At 45.2% G+C, this 21,171-nt stretch overlaps 1 protein-coding gene across 2 annotated transcripts in view; it reads left to right on the top strand.

The window, feature by feature from the left end:
• Positions 1–21,171, top strand: part of LOC146862017 (broad substrate specificity ATP-binding cassette transporter ABCG2-like) — a 319,514-nt gene that overhangs the window by 126,803 nt on the left and 171,540 nt on the right. For both annotated transcript variants that reach the window (XM_085641178.1, XM_085641179.1), the window contains exon 5: positions 11,637–11,789. In XM_085641178.1, the coding sequence (XP_085497304.1) occupies positions 11,637–11,789 (153 nt within the window). The remainder of the gene's footprint in view (positions 1–11,636; positions 11,790–21,171) is intronic.

Below are 21,171 nucleotides of genomic sequence, written 5' to 3'. Positions count from 1 at the left end.
CGGCAAAGGCCTTCAGCACCGCCTCCTGGCCCGTGACCTGTGTCCCCTCACTGTTCATGATAGTGTGTACATAGCGCGCCTGAGCCTGGGGAGCAATCAGCCTAGCTAGTGTCCTGCTCGGTCTATCACCCTCCCCGTATCTGCGGGCTTCGGCCTGTTTCCCTAAGAACTTCACCTCTCTCTGCGCCTCCTCGTTGAACTCCAACAGTTTTGCTTTAAGACTACCTGCAATAGCCAACGTCGGGTCTCGGCAGAAGGCCGAGTCCAGCTCCTTGAGTTCCTGCTCTAGCTTAGCCAGTGTCTGACGTATGGAATGTAGCACCCCTGCCCGTCGAGCTATACATTGGCCCCGTATTACCGCCTTGAAGGCGTCCCACACCACGGCCTCAGAAGAGGCCGAACCCTCGTTGTCCGCAAAGTACTTGACAATGTCATCTCTAATTTCTTCCGTGAACACCTGGTCTGTAAGAGCGTGGGGCGGCAGCCGCCACGAAAACGCCCTAGGGGCCACGTTAGGTATCCGTAGCTCAAGCATGCAGGGGGCGTGGTCCGAGAGCGACCTAGCCTGGATATCTACCTCCCCCACCCATGTAGCCACCTCAGGAGACAGCAGCCAAATGTCTAGGCGGGACCAAGCGTCGTGATGGCACGTGATACAGGTCCCCATTCTCTCCCCAGGGTGCCGAAGTCTCCACACATCAGTCAGTCTCCCCTCCTCCAGCACATCCAACAACGCCTGTCTCGCCCTCGCATGTGTAGGTCTACTAGCACCCCTTCTGTCCAATTCGTCGTCCAACACCACGTTGAAGTCCCCCCCCACCGCTATCAGGTCACAATCAAGCAACACAATTTGCGCCCAAACATTGCGAAAGAATTCAGGGTCATCCACATTGGGGCCATATACAGCGGCCAGAACTAGCGGTCTACCCTGCAGTGAGCCATTGTCAGAACCAGCTCTTCTCTCGCTGGTGGTTGACACAGGAGCAGGATGACGCAAGCTCCCAATTCCTCCTCTGAACTCCCCGGCCTCCACAATTTCTAAATGCGTAGCCAGAAGAGCCCCAAGGGGGAAAGGGGAATTGGACAGAGAAGAGAATGCACACACTGGTGGTCTTCTTTTCTGCTTCTTCTTATGTAGTCTATCTTTTCTCAGGCTCTTGCTGTTGTTCGTGAGCTGTAATAAACAATTACATGTAAATCACTTTCTACTTCCCTTTTCTTCCTTCCTGTGTCTTTCCTTATTCTCTATTGTACCCACCCTGATTGCTGTGTGCCTTTGCTTCTCTTCTATGCTACTCGTTCTTCTGTTCTTATGTTTTTTCGCTGTAAGATAAAAATCTGGTGTTATTATATTTCCTTCTCCCTTCCTGATCTCTCTCTAGCCCCTTTTTCTCAAGACTCACTTACTGGACAGAGAACGGAAGCCTTGGTTTATTTTCTTATTCTTCTTCACCTCTTATTGGTTGTTCTAACTACTGTTGCTTCTCTGTAGTTTTGTTCTTACTTTTCTGTGTCATTTGTATTCTGCCCTCAAGAGTATCCACTCCCTATGTTTTCTTATTGACAGGAATCGGAACTCACTCGGAACTACTCTGTGTACCTGAAAACCTGTTATATTCTTTGACTTGAGCTAACTCAACTCGAACCCAAAAAACTATGCTACGTCAGAACTTGTGTTGTCTTTTGAACGCTGTAATTTCATTCACATGAACCGGTGCTTCAGTTAAACTTCCGCTGCTGCGAAGTTCGGAACGTTTTCTGTGGTAGAAAATATGGAACAGTCTTACTTGGGGTTGTTGGCTGCTTCCAATCTCTAATTCTCCTCAGAATTCTCGCGACGCGTATCTTCTTTTCCCTGACTAAACGCGACGCGTTGAAGGTACCTCCTACTCCTCTCACGGTTCAGGTGAAGTGCGCAGCTCTCCGCGCGCCTCACCGGTATCACGCAATTCTGCCCGATCAACTAGAGCGCTAACCCGTTTCGGATTATGGAACGCTCTGCCGCCATGTTGCATTCGACCTCGCACCAAATGCTGTTTGCACAGTCTTGACAACACAGCCACCATCATTCCTTTCTTGACATGTGACCTCTTGGTTGGGGACCTGACAGTACCCTCCCTCAAAGATCTTCCTTCCTTCCGGACCTTGCTTGGAAATCTTCTGTGGAATTCTGCTACTAGTCGTGGAGCATTCACTTCAGACTCTGGCTCCCAGGATCTTTCCTCCGGACCGTAACCCTTCCAATCTAATAAGTAATACAACTTTCCATTCTGTAGTTTGGAATCTAAAATTTGTTGAACTTCAAACTCGCTTCCTTTCTCAGTCTGAATTGGCTTTGGGGTCTTACTCAATCTAACTTCTGGTTCTGCCTTCTTTAATAAAGAAACATGAAAAACTGGGTGTATCCGCAACCTCTTAGGTAATTTTAGCTGATAATTTAAGGTGCTAAGCTTTTTTGCAATTGGATAAGGTCCAATGTATCGTGGTTGGAACTTCCTAACCCCTTTTAATCTAATATTTTTTGTACTTAACCAAACCTTGTCTCCTACCAACAATTCTGGTTCTTTTCTTCTCTTTTTGTCTGCGTAGTGTTTATATTTTGCCTTCGCTACTGTCAGATTCTTGATAGCTCTACTATGGGCTTGTGTCAGTTGTTCTACCCAATTGGATACTGCTGGAACACCCACTTCTTGGAAGTTTAAGGAATGTTGTGGATGTCTACCTGTATTCAGAAAGAATGGAGTGTATCCAGTTGATGCATTTGTAGTGTTATTATGTGCAAATTCTGCTGCCCATAAATAATCAGGCCAATCTCCCTCCTGTTCTAAAAGACACAATCTCAGATATTGCTCCAGTTCCTGATTTGTGCGTTCTGTTTGCCCATCTGACTCTGGGTGGAAGCTAGTGGAGTATCGATTCTCTATGTTTAAACGCTTGGTGAATGCCTTCCAAAAATGTGACAGAAACTGAGAGCCCCTATCTGACACCAAAACCTTAGGTATACCATGTGCACGAACTACATGCTGACTGAAAGCATCTGCTAACTCCTGGGCAGAAGGTACCCCCTTCAAGGGCACAAAATGCGCCATCTTTGTAAAGGCGTCCACACACACTAGAATGGAATCATAACCATGACTAGAGGGTAAATCTACTATGAGATCTAAGGTCACAGTGTGCCAGGGAAACGGAGGGGTGGGCAAGGGCTGTAACAGGCCTTGTGGACGTTTCCTTTCTGATTTTCCTCTTGCACAAGTCTCACAAGTCGCCACATACTGATGTATATCCTTGATCATGTTTGGCCACCAGAATCGTCTGCGTACCAATTCTTTAGTCTTGTTAATTCCCTTGTGTCCTGATAAGATGCTATCATGACATTCTTTTAAAGCCTTTAACTGCATCTCTGGAGTGGGCAAGTATAATGCTCCATGGTGATAGGGTAGTCCTTCTCGAATTTCTCTTTTGGAATCTTCTTTTAACCAACTCCTCATCTCTTCGCAACTCAAAGGATCTTCTTTCTCTTGATTTTCTACGGTTTCTTGCAAGACGGCATTGATCACCTTTTCCGCTGGAATTATTGCCTGATCCAGAACCTTTTCCGTGACTCCTTCCGTCTCTAATCTAGATAGGGCATCCGCTTTTCCATTCTGGGCTCCAGGTCGAAAGGTGATTACAAAATCATATTCAGAGAAATACAAGGACCAGCGTAGCTGTCTGGGAGTTAAAGTTCGGGCTGATTTTAGGAACTTCAAATTTCGATGATCAGTATACACTGTTACTACATGTCGAGCTCCCATCAAATAATGCCTCCATTCCTTGAAAGCATCCTTTATGGCCAGTAATTCTTTTTCAGTGATTGTATAATTAATTTCTGGAGGTGTTAATTTTCGAGAGCGGAAGGCCACTGGATGGAGCTGACCTGTAGTTTTGTGTCTCTGCGATAACACTCCTCCCAAGGCCAGATTTGACGCATCCGTTTCAACAAAGAATGGTTCTGCAGGATCTGGATGCAACAAAATAGGCGCTGTGGTGAAATCCTTCTTTAATTGCTCAAATGCTGCCTCTGCTTCCGCATCCCACTGGAAAGGAACTCCTTTCTTCAATAAACGTGTGATTGGGATTAACTTTTTTGAGAAAGACTGAATAAACCTTCTATAGAAGTTGGCAAATCCTATGAAACTTTGGATTTCTTTAACTGAGGTAGGGGATTTCCACTCAGTCACAGCCTTTATCTTATGTTCATCCATGGTGATTCCTCCTGGAGCAAGTACAAATCCCAAGAACTCGACTGTGGTTACATCAAATGCACATTTGTCCAATTTGACAAATAACCCATTCTCACGAAGTCTTTGTAGTACCTTCTTGACATGTTCTTCATGTGTCTCTACTTCTGTCGAGTAAATCAATATGTCGTCAATATACACAATTGCTATTTGGTCTATGCAATCCTTCAATACATCATTGATAAAATGTTGAAATGCAGCTGGCGCGTTGCATAGCCCATATGGCATCACCTGGTATTCGAATAGACCTTGCTTCGTTCTAAACGCCGTCTTCCACTCATCGCCTTCTCTGATTCGAACCAGGTGATAAGCCCCTCGCAGATCAAGCTTGGTATAGATTTTAGCTTCTTTCACCTGGTCCAGAAGAGTGGAAATCAGAGGTAAAGGGTAACGATTCTTGATTGTTATTCGATTTATTGCCCTGTAGTCTATGCACGTGCGTAATTCTCCATTTTTCTTTGGAATGAAAAACAAAGGGGAGGATACTGGAGACTGCGAAGGTCGGATGAACCCATTCTCTAAGTATTCCGCCAGATACTTCTTTAAATGTTTATCCTCTTGTTCGGTCAAAGCATAGATTCTACTGCAGGGTAAGTTCACTCCTGGTTCCAAGTCTATTTTACAATCATACTCCCTGTGAGGAGGTAATTTCTTTGCTTCAGCTTCATTAAAGACATCCTGATATTCTCCATATTTCTTTGGCAAGGTTACCGTGTCTATCAAACAAACTGAATTTTCATTTACACTTAAATGATAAGCAGGTGATTCTTTTATTTCAATTTTGCAGTCTTTGAAGCAATTTTCCTTGCAGTAATCCGAGTTCAAGGTCATTGTTCTTGCGGCCCAATCTATGGTGGGGTTATGCTCCGTGAGCCATGGTAACCCTAAGATCAATTGAAATTGCGGAGCGTCTATTAGATTGAATTGTAATATTTCATGATGACCTTCTGTGGTTTCTAGATGCACTGGCTCTGTGTGACTCACAATGGGGCCTGATGACAGATTAGTACCGTCCACTGCTCTGACGGGCTCACTCTTCTCCTTTCGGATTGCTAGTAATCCAATTCTCCTTGCGAATTGTAAATCGCAGAAATTACCTGTCGCTCCCGAGTCTATCATCACAGCTATTTGATTTCTCTTTTGTTCTCGATAGCTCAGAGTGACAGATATCACCAAATGAGGAGTGTCTGCTTGTAACGTATTTGCCAAAGCATGATTCATTGGAGCTGACTTTGTTTCTGCAACCACCAGTCCAACTCCAGCTACTGGTGGCGCGTGGCGTTTTCCGCCGACTGCGTCTTGGGCTTCTTGGGGCAATCTCGAACAAAATGCCCACTTCCTCCACAATAGAGACACAACTTATTATTCCGCCTCTTCTCCTTCTCCTCCTTTGTAAGAGGTCCACGGATAGTTCCTATTTGCATAGGCTCGGTTCCGCGATTGGTATCTAGCTCCTTGTGAGGTTCATATCTGGCTCTATCAAAACGCGGTACACTGGGTCGATAATCTCGTTTCTTCTCGCCTCTTCTCTCGCTCTGGCGAAAATCGATCTCCAACACTAGATCCACCAAAGCAGAGATGTCTGTGGGACGATTGGGAACTTGTGCTAAGGCATCCTTTAACTCATCCTTTAGCCCCCGATAAAATACTGCGGCTCGTTTGTTCTCTGGCCATTCCGTTTCTAACACCAACTTGTTGAATTGGGCCAAGTATGCAACTAACTCTCTGTTTCCTTGTCGGATCTCTAAAAGTTCATTGTCGGTAGCTTGAGACACCTTCCGACGGTCAAAAATTCGCATGAACTCTTTCTTGAAGTCTTCTAAATTGAATAGCACAGGGTCGTTTCTGGTGACCAAAGGCATTGACCAAGCTGCGGCATCCCCACTTAAGTAGGAAAGGATAAATGCCACTCGAGACTGAGCATCAGGAAACAAGGCTGGTCTGCACATAAAGTGCAAGGAACATTGAGTTAAAAAGACTTGGGCCTTCTGGGGGTCTCCACTAAAGCGTTCTGGAGGTGCTAAGGGAATCACCGGGGATAAAGAATGTATTACTTGTGTGTTACCCCTTGACTGGGACGGAGTTGCTTCCTCAAATGAACCCAAAACTGGGGAAGATATCTTATACTCATCTCCCGCAACCAAACTCCCTATTCTTTGCGCCAATTCTGTGGTGTCCTTTTTGAGTTCCCTGTTTTCTTCTCTAACGGTAATTAGTTCTCTTTGTATCTCATCCAAAATGTTTCCTAGCTTCTTCAAATCCAAACCTTCCGCCATTCTGCTCAGGTGCCAATACCTCGTGGGCACTTCACTCTGTCAGAACCAGCTCTTCTCTCGCTGGTGGTTGACACAGGAGCAGGATGACGCAAGCTCCCAATTCCTCCTCTGAACTCCCCGGCCTCCACAATTTCTAAATGCGTAGCCAGAAGAGCCCCAAGGGGGAAAGGGGAATTGGACAGAGAAGAGAATGCACACACTGGTGGTCTTCTTTTCTGCTTCTTCTTATGTAGTCTATCTTTTCTCAGGCTCTTGCTGTTGTTCGTGAGCTGTAATAAACAATTACATGTAAATCACTTTCTACTTCCCTTTTCTTCCTTCCTGTGTCTTTCCTTATTCTCTATTGTACCCACCCTGATTGCTGTGTGCCTTTGCTTCTCTTCTATGCTACTCGTTCTTCTGTTCTTATGTTTTTTCGCTGTAAGATAAAAATCTGGTGTTATTATATTTCCTTCTCCCTTCCTGATCTCTCTCTAGCCCCTTTTTCTCAAGACTCACTTACTGGACAGAGAACGGAAGCCTTGGTTTATTTTCTTATTCTTCTTCACCTCTTATTGGTTGTTCTAACTACTGTTGCTTCTCTGTAGTTTTGTTCTTACTTTTCTGTGTCATTTGTATTCTGCCCTCAAGAGTATCCACTCCCTATGTTTTCTTATTGACAGGAATCGGAACTCACTCGGAACTACTCTGTGTACCTGAAAACCTGTTATATTCTTTGACTTGAGCTAACTCAACTCGAACCCAAAAAACTATGCTACGTCAGAACTTGTGTTGTCTTTTGAACGCTGTAATTTCATTCACATGAACCGGTGCTTCAGTTAAACTTCCGCTGCTGCGAAGTTCGGAACGTTTTCTGTGGTAGAAAATATGGAACAGTCTTACTTGGGGTTGTTGGCTGCTTCCAATCTCTAATTCTCCTCAGAATTCTCGCGACGCGTATCTTCTTTTCCCTGACTAAACGCGACGCGTTGAAGGTACCTCCTACTCCTCTCACGGTTCAGGTGAAGTGCGCAGCTCTCCGCGCGCCTCACCGGTATCACGCAATTCTGCCCGATCAACTAGAGCGCTAACCCGTTTCGGATTATGGAACGCTCTGCCGCCATGTTGCATTCGACCTCGCACCAAATGCTGTTTGCACAGTCTTGACAACACAGCCACCATCATTCCTTTCTTGACATGTGACCTCTTGGTTGGGGACCTGACAGCCATGCACCAGTACATAACGACCCTCCTTATCCAGCACACAATGATGTTCTCTCCAATCCAACCCCTTCCGTATAAGGACAGCCACCCCCCCGGGCATAGTTAGAGTATATAGCTGAATATACATGCGACCACCTGTGGTGTTTCAGCCTGGGCGATGGGGTCGAGTTAATGTGAGTTTCCTGCAACAAGCAAATGTCTACATTGTGTCTGGTCAACATGGTATGCATCAATCTGGCTTTTTTATAGTCCCCAAGGCCACGAATGTTCCAAGTCCACAGTTTAACTCCCCCCATGTCTGTGGCACATCCAGGGCAACCAGGCCGCCGCCCCGACCCCCCACCCCACACAAACAGGCCCAGACCGCCGCCTACCCCCGCGCAGCACAGTCATGAGATGATAGATTGCAATACGCTCCATCAGCACCGGTAACCAAACACTCAACATTCCCCCCCACCCCCCACCCACGCCAACCCCCCAAACAGGTTGCGCTAGAATCCCATTTGTGCTCTGAATCGCACTTGAGTCAACCGAGAACAAAAACAACAGGAGATTCCCCATGGGGCGAGGCGCTCCCAGCTGACACCCCTGAATACACAGGGTGGCTGCACACTGAAGGTTCTAAGCGACACCCAAGAGGTGCCCAGCAGCATGGAACAAACAGTACTGGAGCTGTTTGCCGTCCAATATGCCCCAGACCTGTGACACAATCAGCAACCAAGACCCTCCCAACATGAGCGGGCCAGCTCCATCAGTTCCAGTAGCGTCCCCCAGTTCACATCCAGAGGGGACCAAACAGTCCAGCAAATGACAGCTTTAGTGGAAGGGGCCAACACGGATCACATTACCCTCGGTACCTCAATCATTGTCGCTCGTGCAGGCCGCGTCCTCCTCCAGCCTCGGCGACTTACGTCTGGCACCAGGGCCACTGATGTGCTTAGCGAACTTTAGGGCTGACTTAGCGTCGGTGAAAAAGTGAGCAGTTCGTTCATGGAAGATTTTCAATTTTGCTGGGTATAACAAGGAGTATTGGACTCCGGCCTGCATAAGGAGCTTCTTCGCAGGTATGAACTCCTTTCTGGCTGCCTGGACACGGGGGGTGAAATCAGGGTAAAATGAGATATGATTCCCTTTATGGATGATCTTGCCCTTTTCACGGGCCATCTGCAGGATGCGGTCCCTGTCTTGAAAGTTGAGTAGCTTGACTAATATAGGGCGTGGGGTGGCGCCTGGTGGCGGTCTCTTGCCCAGTGTCCTGTGCGCCCTCTCCACCGTGAACACCTGGGACAGGTCCGGGTCGAACAGCTCGTGTAAAAGATCAGACACAAAGACCTCCATCTTTCCGGTGTTGTCTGTCTCCGGAATTCCCGTGATTCGGACGTTGGACCTCCGGGAACGCGCTTCCAGATCGTCCGCCTTTGCTCGCATGGCCTCCAGTTCGCGCTCAATATTGGTGATCTGGTTTTTCGCCTGTTGCTGAAACTCGGCACACTCGGCATGTCTGGTTTCTAGGCAGTCCAGCCTCGTTTCGTGCACGTCCACTTTGGACTTTACCGCCTCTAGTTGTGCAGCCATAGCATCCAGCTTTGCGTCGATACTCTTCAGGCTAGTTCTGACCTCCATCATTAGAGCGCCAAAATCAACTTCGGCCGCAGGGCTCTTAGGAGGTGACGACGCGGCCCCCGTTTCCACTGCCTGTTGCTTGGCCTTCTGCTTGTGGTCAAAAGTCAATTTAGGCTGCTTGGCATCCTTCGTGCCCCCCATCACTGGCTCGCACGGGGCGCGGAGCGCAGGCCGTGGCAGAAAGCGCTCTCCGGCGCGCCGCGCAGGCCCTTAGAGCTGACTGGCACAGTGCGAGGCGTCACAAGAGGGAACTCGGGGGCAGAAGCGCCAAATCACAGTGGGCTGCCCAGTGTCCTACGGCGACCCCACCAAGTTTCCCCCACGATCTCCTAGTGGAGGACAAAGCACGTGAGAGGCTCCTGAGAGGCTCCGGCAGAAGCAGGCCGAGGCCGTCAGCACGTTATTCTGTGCCCGGGAGCGGAGCTCCTGGTGTCAGGGCAAGGTCGACACCTGAACACCCAACGGCGATCAGCAGGGGCTCCGGGGCACGCCAAGCAAGGGGCATACACAGTGTGGGCTGTAGTGCGCCACGGGTCCGCAGCTTCTCCTCTAACGACCCGGACGCACCGCAAAATGGCGGCGTCGCGCCTCTGCCTCAGCCCTTCCCCCGATCTGTTACCTCTGGTGATTGGCCGCTCCGCTCCCTCCTTCCACAATTATCACCGCGTAGTGGCCGCCGACAGCCTCCAGTCTCGCCTCAAGGGCGCCTGAGTGGCCTCTCTCCGCCGATCTCCGTGGGCCTAGTAATCCCCGAGGTCCAGCCAGGTGTCACCGCCGCCTCGAGTTCCGCAGCTGCAGGCGGGCTCCAGCAGTCAGGCCGGCGTCAATCACGGTCGCCAGGTCTCGGCGCGCAGCCGCTCGCGAGCGGCCAGGATCCAGTCGGTCGTGCCTCCGGGCTGCCGCATCAGTTTCACACGGAAGCCGGGCCCCTCGGTAGCGTCGCTTAGGATAATGAAGGATTTATAAATGTGCAGCCGGCGGAGCTCGCTCAGAGAGCGGCCATCTCGCTGCTCGGTTAGCCACGCCCCCCATAATAAAATAATACTTAATATGTAACGCACTACATTATATCAACATTCATAAAATATATTCCATATAACTCCCTAAAGCCACTACACTATATCATTGTTGTCTCATTAAATATGTTTAATAGCGAGGAGTCCCAATAGGTTTCCTCATAATGTCATGTCTAAAGTCAATTTAATTCGAGCTCATCATACTCCATTTAACTCGACATTGAGTGTTCACATACAAATTGTGTAGACATAATACCAAATTAGGACCCGAATCCGGCCCCAGATAATATTCCGACAGATCTTATACACAAATATATAAATACTCCCGTATCCCACCCACAAAAAAGGTCTGAACGCAACCAGTTATCAATGCTTAATAAAAAGCCGGGGATTTTTTGCATACATGTAATTCCCCATTCTCAAAATACCGTCTGTACTTGAAACCCCACTTATAAAGCAATCAATGCTCTCTATCATGCGGCTATAGACACCTTGTGATAAAAGCGCGTCATATTCAAATCAACTCAAAGTGGAGTGCTCGCAAAAATCGTATAAGCACAATACTTGGTTAAAATCTCACTACGGCCCCAGGTAATATTCCGGACAGGCCAAACTTTCAGCATGTTACGCTCCGTCTCCAAAAGCCCCCCGAACGTCCCCACATACGCTACAATATCCATCCTAAGGCAAATTTAGCCATGCTTACCCACGACAGAATATATTAGAGTGGCCAGCGACGTTCGCGCCCAAGTGCTTCAAAGAAAGCCGCGCGGGCGTCTTCCTGCCTTTTATCCTCTCGAAGACATCTGTCACATGACCTTGCGTCTTAGTGAAATATTTAGGGATAGTCTCCAAATAGTTATTTTCTTCAGTAACGTAACTAGCTCATTTCAGAAAATGTTCCTTTTTCAACTCTCAAATGGGAACGTCCTGCTTTGTACTACTGCGGTTAAGGTTCCAATCACCTACAGTCAAACGGAAACGGACTCTGACTATTTTATCAGTGGACCAACAATGTCTATAAACTTCTTGCTAATTGTGTGCCCCTTTACCATAGTTTTAAATAAAATGTGTTATAAACAATTATATAAAACTATACACCATCTACCTGCTGCAGGTCATCGTTCATTTACGTTGTATAGATTTCTCTTTGGTACAAATACACACATGATGGAAAAAAGGGAAAGTTGATGAAAGCGGTACAAAAATAACATGTTTCCATTTTGTTTTCTTCCCAGGATGATGTAGTGATGGGGACCTTAACAGTGAGAGAAAATTTGCAGTTCTCAGCAGCACTCCGACTTCCGAGATCCGTTAGACAAAAAGAGAAAGATGAACGAATTGACCAGATCCTTAAAGAGCTTGGTTTGACCAAAGTGGCCGATTCCAAGGTAATGGAACGTCTCATGAATTGTCCCACATTCTGAGTGTCATTAAGCACAAAGGAGGTGTAAGTGCTGTGGGTAGGTTGGGTCGCTCTATGTCAAGGAGAATGTTATAAAATAAATGTAACCGTGGTTAAGAGACAACTTGGATACCATAAACCTAAGTGGACATCAGATGCAAAGTGATTTTAATTGTTTAGATTATTTCTCACTTTTACTTCCAATGGAGTAGTACAAATGCCTATGACCCTAATTCAAACAAGAAATATATGACCCCTACCTTTAGGTAGGGTAACAGTGCGATAGCAGGACCGGCTTGTGTCTGGGAAAAGAGGCGAAGCAGGGTAGGGGGTTGGGGAGGTGGGGGAATGGGGGACGACGTAGACAAATAGAAAAAAAGAGAACTTACCTGCCGCCCTGATGCATTGCGTCGTTCTGCTCCTCTCCTCTCCGTTGCAGGCAGGCACAGGCTCCCAGTCTGCCTTGTGGCCAATCCTGAAGCTGCTCACATGAATGACAGCAGCTTCAGGATTGGCCTGAGCGCTGATGATTTGTGCTCCAGGACAGACTGGGAGCCTGTGCCTGCTCTCTCCAACCCCAGCAATGCAGCTGGGGTTGGAGAGAGCTTCGCTGGACATGTGGGTCTGGCCAGCCTCAGACGGCCGGCAAAACCCACATGCGCAGTAAAGGCAGTGCCCACCACTCTACCTCCAGCCTGTCACCACCCTGGCCAGAACCCAAGACTCGGCACAAGAAAAATAAAACAATAATAAAACTGGTTTATTATCGTTTAATGTTTCACATTTTTGAAGGTTCTGGCAGGGGGAGATGCTCCTCCACCATAGGGGAAGAGCTGCTGTTGTGCAATAGTAGGGGTGGTGGCAGTGGGTCTTCTGCAGGGCTGAGCCCGATTATGAATGCACCTGCTGTACACTCGCTAGAGGCCTTGTCTCTGTTCCCTTCATCATTTATATTTAGACATTTCTCTGTCTCATACGATTTAGTGCTATCCATTTCTACATGGGTGCAGATAACACGCGGGTTCGTCTCTGCATGGATGTTTGACACAGGATCTCAATTTTGGCAATGCCTATTAAAACTCCGGATTGGATGTTCAGCCACTGGCTCAAACTATTTGGGGGTGGGGGCACGAACCTCGTACTTATAACATTCTGGCATGCTAAATGTGTAGACCTGCCCAGTCCAGTCAGGATATTAGGAAAAAGCTGTGGGTTAGGTTGGATTCTGACCTGCTTCTAGCACCCCTACTAACAGCAGTAGCATTCACATACCTTTTTCAAGCTTGAGCTGTTAAGAAAATCCTGCCCTGTTTCACTTGTTTTGCCCATATTTTGTCTGCTTCTGGATTTCTGAGATACGCTCGAGTCCCCAGGAGTCCTAGAAAGATCTGCACAACAGTGACGTCATCAGAGCGAGGCTTTGATCACAGTAGTGTCCCAGATCGTAATTAAATTGGGGAAGTAAATTGCCTCATGAATCCACCCCAGGAAACTGAATCACTGAGAGAAATCCAGTGCAATAATCATAGCACAGTGCTGTCATCCAGAATGAGAGGCGTTATATAGGGGAGAGAGTGAGCCGAGCATCGAGAGGACTGGAAAAAGGGTTAGGACCACCGACAACCAAAAAAAAAAGGGACACAGTAAGTACATAGCAGAAGAATCCGCTTTTTCAGAACAGCTCAGTGGTGTGCCATTGTGAAAGGTAATTGCCCTAAGGAAGGCCTTGCTGTAACATAATTTCCCACATGAAGGAGATTGAAACGTTTTGGCACGTATCACTTATTGAGAAGTGTGACATCACCACTGAATTTTCGCCTTTAAGAAAAGCAATTAGTTGTGTACTGTGAATATTAGAATTTCTCAAAAATGTCAACAACTGTCATCCAGACTTACATTGACTGTGAAAAAGTGTACGTAAGTACATAATCAGTGTTTACTTTGTTGGATACTATGGGTCTGATTCACAAAGGTAAACATACATTTTTGTGTAGGTTTACTTCTTTTAGGCATTCACAAACTACATGTGGAGTTTTGCAGTTCTGCTCTCCCTATACCTAGTTCTGCAGAGTCCTCCTCCCTGATTGTGGAGTATCTGCACACATATAGGGAGTGTGGAGTTATGAAAAATAGCGTGTAGTTTGTGAATACCTAATAGTAGTAAACTTACACAAAAGTGTAAGTTTACCTTTGTGAATCAGCCCATCTCCTGTGTTTTTTGATCTTTGATTTTGAGTTTAAATAGAACTCTTTTTAAGTGTGGCAAATGCTATATATGTGACCAAGACCGAGTGAGGTCGAAACGCGTCTTCTTTTACTTGTCTAATTAATCAACAATTGCTCAAAAACTAGCCTGTTGGTGATGCTGGAACTAGTCTTTCACTAGCTGCAGTAGAAGGATATTGATGTTTTTTTTTATATATATGTGTATATATATATAATACATATATATGTGTGTTTGTCATCCTTCTATGGATTCATATGTTGATGTAATGTGCTGAGTAACATATGTAAAACATAAAAGCAAGCAATATCAACAACCACATTTATTAAAGCCTGTGTGTGCAAAACACAAGTCCTCGTTGAATCTATGGCAAGTGTGGTACTTAATGTGTAGTGTGAGGAAATTGCTTTTTGCAGGTTTACCCCCACTTTTTGTTCTGATTATTTTACTATAAGGTACAGGTGTAGTGACTCTGAAAATGCACTGAGGCCTGCTAATCAGACCTCTGTGCCATTGCTCCAACCCTTACATTTAAAAAAAATATATTTTTATTGAGCATGGCGTCCAGGAAAGACAATACATGATTTCGTATTATAAATAAAATAAATACGAGTCAAAAAATTTTTAATTCCTTAAATACAATTCAAAAGAAATCGTCACAAAAAATATATCTCACCATACAGTTTGTTCAACAGAATACAAAAACTTTATAAGCCTGAGTTTATACTCCTTACCAATCGAATTTGTTTTTACTCATCAATTAACTGAGACAACTCAAGTTTCACAATCAGTAAAATATTTCCAAGTAAAGGAACATTTTTTGATTGCCCCCACTCGTTTGGCATAAACTTCTTCAAATCTTTTGGTACGCCTCATCTGATTAAGCTATTTCTCATACAAAGGTGCTTCCACGGATCTCTAGTTTTGTAAAATTAAGGAACGAGCCACCAACATTGAAATAGCTAAAAAATAGCCCTCTGATTTAAGCAGTATAACCTCCCGATTTGTTATATCAAAGAGGGCGGCTTCTGCTATTGGAGTGAAAGGTTTCTGAATTGCCAGACTAAAGTGCCCAAAGTTTTTTCCCCAAAACAACCCCAGCTTTGGACAGGTAAAAAATATGTGCCTCCAACCCACTTCCATTGGGGTGAGACAGAAGAAACACCTATTTTCAACCTCAGGGTAAATTCTGTTTAAGGCCTTTGGAGTATAATAGGCCATCCAATGCAAAAGAAAGGCCATTCTCTTAAAGTTAGCAGCTCTTAGAGTCTTCTTTCCAGTCGTTGATATGATTTGCCATTCTTGCCTAGAGAAAGAGCATAGGGTTTCTAAAGCAGCTTTCTCCAGAAACGTTTCCACCAAAGAAGATTCATTTTGGGTTCATATCAGACGATACCCATTTCTCACCCCTTTCATATTAACGGAATACAAAGCGGTAGCTGTCTTAGAAGGGGAACAACTCAATATTAACTTATATTTATTTAAAAAATGAACTATTTGGAGATATTCAAAGAATAAAGACTTATTCGGAACATTACAGATGGTCAGAACTTCTTCCCAAGTGATCACCCTCTCCCGAATAAAAAACTGATTGACTATACCCAAACCAAAATCCTGCCAAGTTCTAAGATGGTTGGAATGGCTATAAAGACCCAAGTCTCTAGACTAATTTAATTATTAAGTTTAAAGACCAAAAAAAACGCTCAGTAAGAAAAAAACCTGAAGTCTTCTCGATAAATTCAGAAGCGTTTTGTACCTGTTTTTTTGGGAAGTTTAGAACTTTTCAGAAAAGTGGGGATTTGTGTTCCCGCTTCTTGGATCATCTTATTTATGAAAAAATCATCTATACATCTTGTATTAGACAAAAGACAAGCTGCAAAATCCATGAATGCTGACTCGTAATATGTGCGGACATGCGGTAATGCTAAGCCACCCGAGTTTATATCTAGTTGTAAAATCGAAAGTTTAACTCGAGACTCCTTTTTATTCCAGATAAATGATCTTTTCATGGAGTCGAGCCCTTTAAAATAGCTAGCATTAATCTTGATAGAGATGTTAGAAAAAAGAAAAATTAATAGAGGTAATATGGACATCTTAATAAGCACCACACGACCTATCAGAGTTAACAGGAGATTTACCCATTTTTCCAATAAATTTTGTATTTTAATACTAGTTGCCTCATAATTCAATTTAACAAGCTGGCCATATTGGCCTGTAACAAAGATCCCAAGATAGCGTATAGGATCAGTATTAAGAGCCTGCTGTTTTAAATTATCTGGCAAGAACTCGACTCCAGTGTTTAATATTATAATCTATTTTTTTGTTGGATTAATTCCATAACCCCCAATTAATTCATATTGTCTAAATTCGGCCAGAGTCTGGTCTGTATTCGACTTTTCTGGACAGAGAAATAGAATAGGGTCATCGGCAAATAACTTTAATTTTACCATGCCTGGAATCGGGGCTTGAATATTCATATTTCCCCTTATTTTAATCGCTAGGGGTTCTATAGGTGAACAATAAGGGTGATAAGGGGCAGCCTTGTCTTGTCCCCCGATTAATATCCACTGACCCTATTTGATTACCATTAATTACTAGCTGGGCCTGAGCCCCGATAGATGTTTTGTAGTGTAGAGATAACTTGAACCGGGAGACCAAACCTTTCGAGCCCAAAAAATAAAGCATCCCAATTAACTAAATCAAAAGCTTTTTCCGCATCAACCATCATAATGCAGGCTGGTGTCTTGTTAACATTTAAAATATTCTAGTGCTTGAATCAAGTAGCCAGTATTGGAGGACATAGTCCTTCCCTCGACAAAACACGTTTGATCGACATGAATTACTCCCTGAGCCAGAGGGGTAAATCGCTGTGCCCATATCTTCATCAAGATCTTGTAATCTGCGTTTAAGAGACTAATGGGTCTATATGAATTCACATTATTGTGTTGCTTACCCTTTTTCGTAAAACTGACTACGATCACACTCTTGAATTCTGCAGGAACAGCACCACCAGTTTTAATATGGTTAAATAGTTTCTTAAGAAAGGGTGTCAGCTCTTTAGCAAAAATGTTATAGAACTCAATGGGTAAGCCGTCTTCCCCACAGGCTTTTGTCCCCGCCATGGACTTTATAACTGTCAAAATCTCAGATGTTGCTATTTCATTTTGTAGATGGGCAGCAGAGTTTATAGATACCCAGCGAAGTTTAACTTCTGCAAAGTATTCATGAATCGCTTCAGGCCAGACAACATTTTTAGAGGTGTATAGTTGTTGATAATGTTCAACAAAGACCCGGGCAATATCTGCTCTGTTACTGCTGTATTAGACTTGGGGTCTATTATCTCCAAAACACAGGCTGATTCCTGTCTTTCTTTTGTTGACCAAGCTAGCATTTTCCCCACCATTTGACTTTCTTCATAAACCTTTTGTAAATAGGTTTGGGAGCTATTCATTTCCTCAAGAATAAAATAGTCTCTCAATGTCTTTTTTGCTTCTTCCCACTGACCCCGTATTGGGGAATTATGAAATCTAGAAGCGTTTTGAAGAGATAGCTGGAGTTCTGCAATTTTAACTAAATGTTTTTTCATCTTTCCTGCAGATACTGCAATCATTTGACCCCGGGCCGCAGCTGTAAATCCCCCCCCAAACAGTGAACATTTTGGCTGTTCCTTCATTTGTGTAAAATAAATCAAGAACCCAATCCTCAAAATGTTCTCCTTGACACGGTAATTCGCAAAGTTGACTAGTATTGTTTGAGGGAACTTCATGTTTGGAGGGAGATGAGCTGGAACGCGATGTGCCCAGGTCAATGTTAAATCTCCAGAAACTCGGAGACCTTTTGCTTGAAAAATGTCTCCACCCACTGATACGTATAGGCTCCATCGCGCCCCTCCGGGACCCCCACATTCCGCAGATTTGAACAGCGAGAATGGTTCTCGAGTTCTTCAATTTTGTTCTCCAAGATTATTTTATCATGAGCCGCCAGGTTTACTTGCTGGAGCATAGCATTCATTTGATCCTCTAGTTGGGATATCCTCGTTTCGGCTTCCTGAATTCTGAGGGGAAAACTCGCAACTGCCTCTTCGATTTTCCCCAGTCAAAAGTGAAGTGCCGCTATCCCGATTTCTTGAGATTTCTTCATGTCTCGAATATTTTCAAGTATTAGATTCAACATCGTCTTGATATTAATCTGGCGTGTGTTAGTCGAATCATTTTGAGTTTCAGACTCAGGTTCTTCGAGTCTTGGCTGCGACCCAAGTTTATCTTTTTGCGGTAGCAGCTCTGGTGGGTCTGAGCTGTCCTTAACTTGAGTCTTATCTTTAGAAAAAACTGATGCAGTTTTCTGGGCCTGAAGACAACCCTCAAGCTGATGTTGTATTACAGTTTTTTCAGAGGAGAAGTGCGGAAGCCGGCCTGTTGCAACCAGTGGACTAGATTGATCGAGAACAGGGACAGCTCCTTCAGTCAATGTCTCGCCTGCTCTCAACACCTGAGCTGAAGTACCTGAGAGGGGAGGCGACGGCGGCGGTGGTGACCTAGACATTAGTGGTGATGATCGTGTGTAGGAGAGCTGTGCTGTATTTCCTAATGGTATCAAATGTTGACTCCCCAGGCAAACCTTGACTATGCTTCACGGGTACTTGAACGGTAATAGGTAAGAGGTTCTTTTTTACAAATAGAGGAAAGTCTCTAGAATTTTTCAGCTCTTGTTTTTTCCGGGCTGAGAGAACCCTTATTGTTATGTCCTGTTCCTTATCTTTCCTCTCCATTTCTGAGCCCTCTATTATACTTGTCTCATTAGGATCTTCCACTCCGTGCTGAATTTCAGAGGCATCTGTCTCCGAACTTTCAGGGCTAGAGCTCATCTCCCCATGCAGAGTTTTATTACCCGCTTTGGCTGATTGCTGATTGAGTCTGGTTTGCACTATGCGTTTTTTGGCTTTAGTCGCAGCCGCGGCATCAATTTTGGCAGCTGCTGCCGCAAGCTTTAGCTGCTTCCTCATCTTTATTGTTCGTGCTACAGTTAAGAGTTAATTTTCTTCATAGAACGGTCTGAAAAACACTTTATCCCTTTTTTCTCCTAATTTTTCTGCATCACTTATTGCAAAATGACATGGTAGCAGTCTTTCTACCACTTGCCCTGTTTCCACTGCGCAAATTGCCGCTCACCCACTACTATCAGTTTGGCTGTTACGGGGCCGCCACCTCACCTCCTCCCCCTCCTCTCCTTTAAGATGAAAAAATGGCAGCTGCTTTCTCCACTCTCTGTGCTCCATGCAAAGCCAGCTCCGTGAAAGACCTGGCAGTAAGCGCCCGGCACTCAGCACCCGGCGTCGCGTCTCCGACCGCTCCGCCTCCCGCAAATTTGCTGCATCCACTGGACTCAATATCGATGTCCAAGACTCGAGAAGAGAATTATACCACACGCCAGCCACACAGCAACGAGCCGCCTAAGTTTTCTGCTCGTGTCTCCACCATAGAGCTGCTCGGCGTTTAGACTCTCAGCTCTCCTGCCCGGCGTGCTCCATTACTGAGAGGAGGAGCAGCGGTCACCTGAGGCTAGGTGGAGGCGGGGTTCTCCACTGTCATAGCCTCCCGCCCTCACTCCCTAATCCTAATCAATCTTCACATTTGTATGTTTAATTGGCTTATACCCAATTTCATAAGTTACCTTATTTATTAGCCCCTAGTATACAGTACCAGGGGTAACTAGGGCCTATAAGTTAAAGTGTCCCCCATGGACGGAAACATTTATTGTGCCACCACAAGTGTGACAAGCCTTCCGCTGCAGGCTGGTAGAGCAGTTTCAAATTGCTAACTTAACTTTGCCATTTAAACTGATGACTAAGTCCAGACCTTCCTTTTTAATATATATAAGTCGCACCCCAAGGTAGACCTGTTGAGTCCCTGTCAAGCTGTGAGGCCAACAGCTAACCCAAAGGTAGCATATCCACCTGTCAGTCAAGAGCTGGATGTGTGGTTCTGGGCATTGACAGCTCTCAATGGTCTCTGCTGGTTCCTTGCCTTTGGGGCAGCATTGGCTCTGTCATAGGGGTTCAGTCCCATCATGCGAGGTACAATGGACCCACTGACCTTGTTTATCCTGGTGGGGCTACACACGAGTGGGTTGCCTCAGTGGGTAAGTTAGGTGTTGCCCCAGCTACGTTAGGGGCTAGTGAGACCAGGAGTCATTGACCCATGTAAAAGGAAGAATAAATAGAGGCACAGTCCTATGTAAGGCCCACTTTATATCAGGGCCTGTCAGTTTTGAGGTGGATCAACTCCCTCTAGGGATTGATCCTTGCAGAACAATGTGAGAATGAATAGACCCTGCAAAGGCCAGCCAGTTTCCCCATCCTTCCTGCTGAATAGTCGAAGAGAACCAACAACAGTCTGGTTTATTTTCCTGCGCGTTTAGCTCGTGGGGTGTGAGAATGCATGGCTTTTTGCAGGCTCACTCTCACTTGTTGCCCCTCTTGTTTTGACAATTATGTACTGGTGTAATTACTCTGAGAGTGTGATGAGGCCTACTAACCAGATCTCAGTGCCAGTGCTCTCACCCTTAAAAGTGTATGGTTAACTGGCTTATACCCAATGGGCATAAGTTAACTTACTTATAAGTCCCTAGTATATGGTACCAGGGATACCCAAGGCCTGTAAGTTAACGTGTCCATCATGGTCTGCTGCACTTAGTGTGCCGCCACCAGTGTGACAAAGTATAACATGCCTCCAAGCCTGCCACTTCATACTGTAAGAGCAGTTTTAAACTGCTAACTCCACTTGGCTATTTCAACTAACTACAAAGTATAGACCTTACTTTTTAATTACTGTAAGTTACCTCTAACATAGGTCTATCATGCCCTAAGGGAGGGTGAGTTATATAAAAAAAGTAGGATGTGTTTTTATGTCCTAAGCGTAAAACCCCCAAATTGTTGTTTTAACTGTGTAAAGGCTAGTAGCATCTTTGGAAAGTACACTGTTACACACTTACAACTGAACTGTGCTAACCTCTGAATGGGATTACTAAAGTTGGTACTCCATGGTATCAACCGAATTGCTACATTTAGCCCAACTTGATGCCCAATTCAAATATAATGTAACTTTTGATTAAAAGGCAACTGTAGACAGTCACCACTCTGTAAATA

Source organism: Triturus cristatus, chromosome 2_2 (genome assembly GCF_964204655.1).
Source record: "Triturus cristatus chromosome 2_2, aTriCri1.1, whole genome shotgun sequence".
In the NCBI taxonomy this organism is placed as follows: Eukaryota; Metazoa; Chordata; class Amphibia; order Caudata; family Salamandridae; genus Triturus; species Triturus cristatus.
Note: the sequence above shows the minus strand (reverse complement) of the source record. Positions and strands in the feature narration are given on the sequence as shown.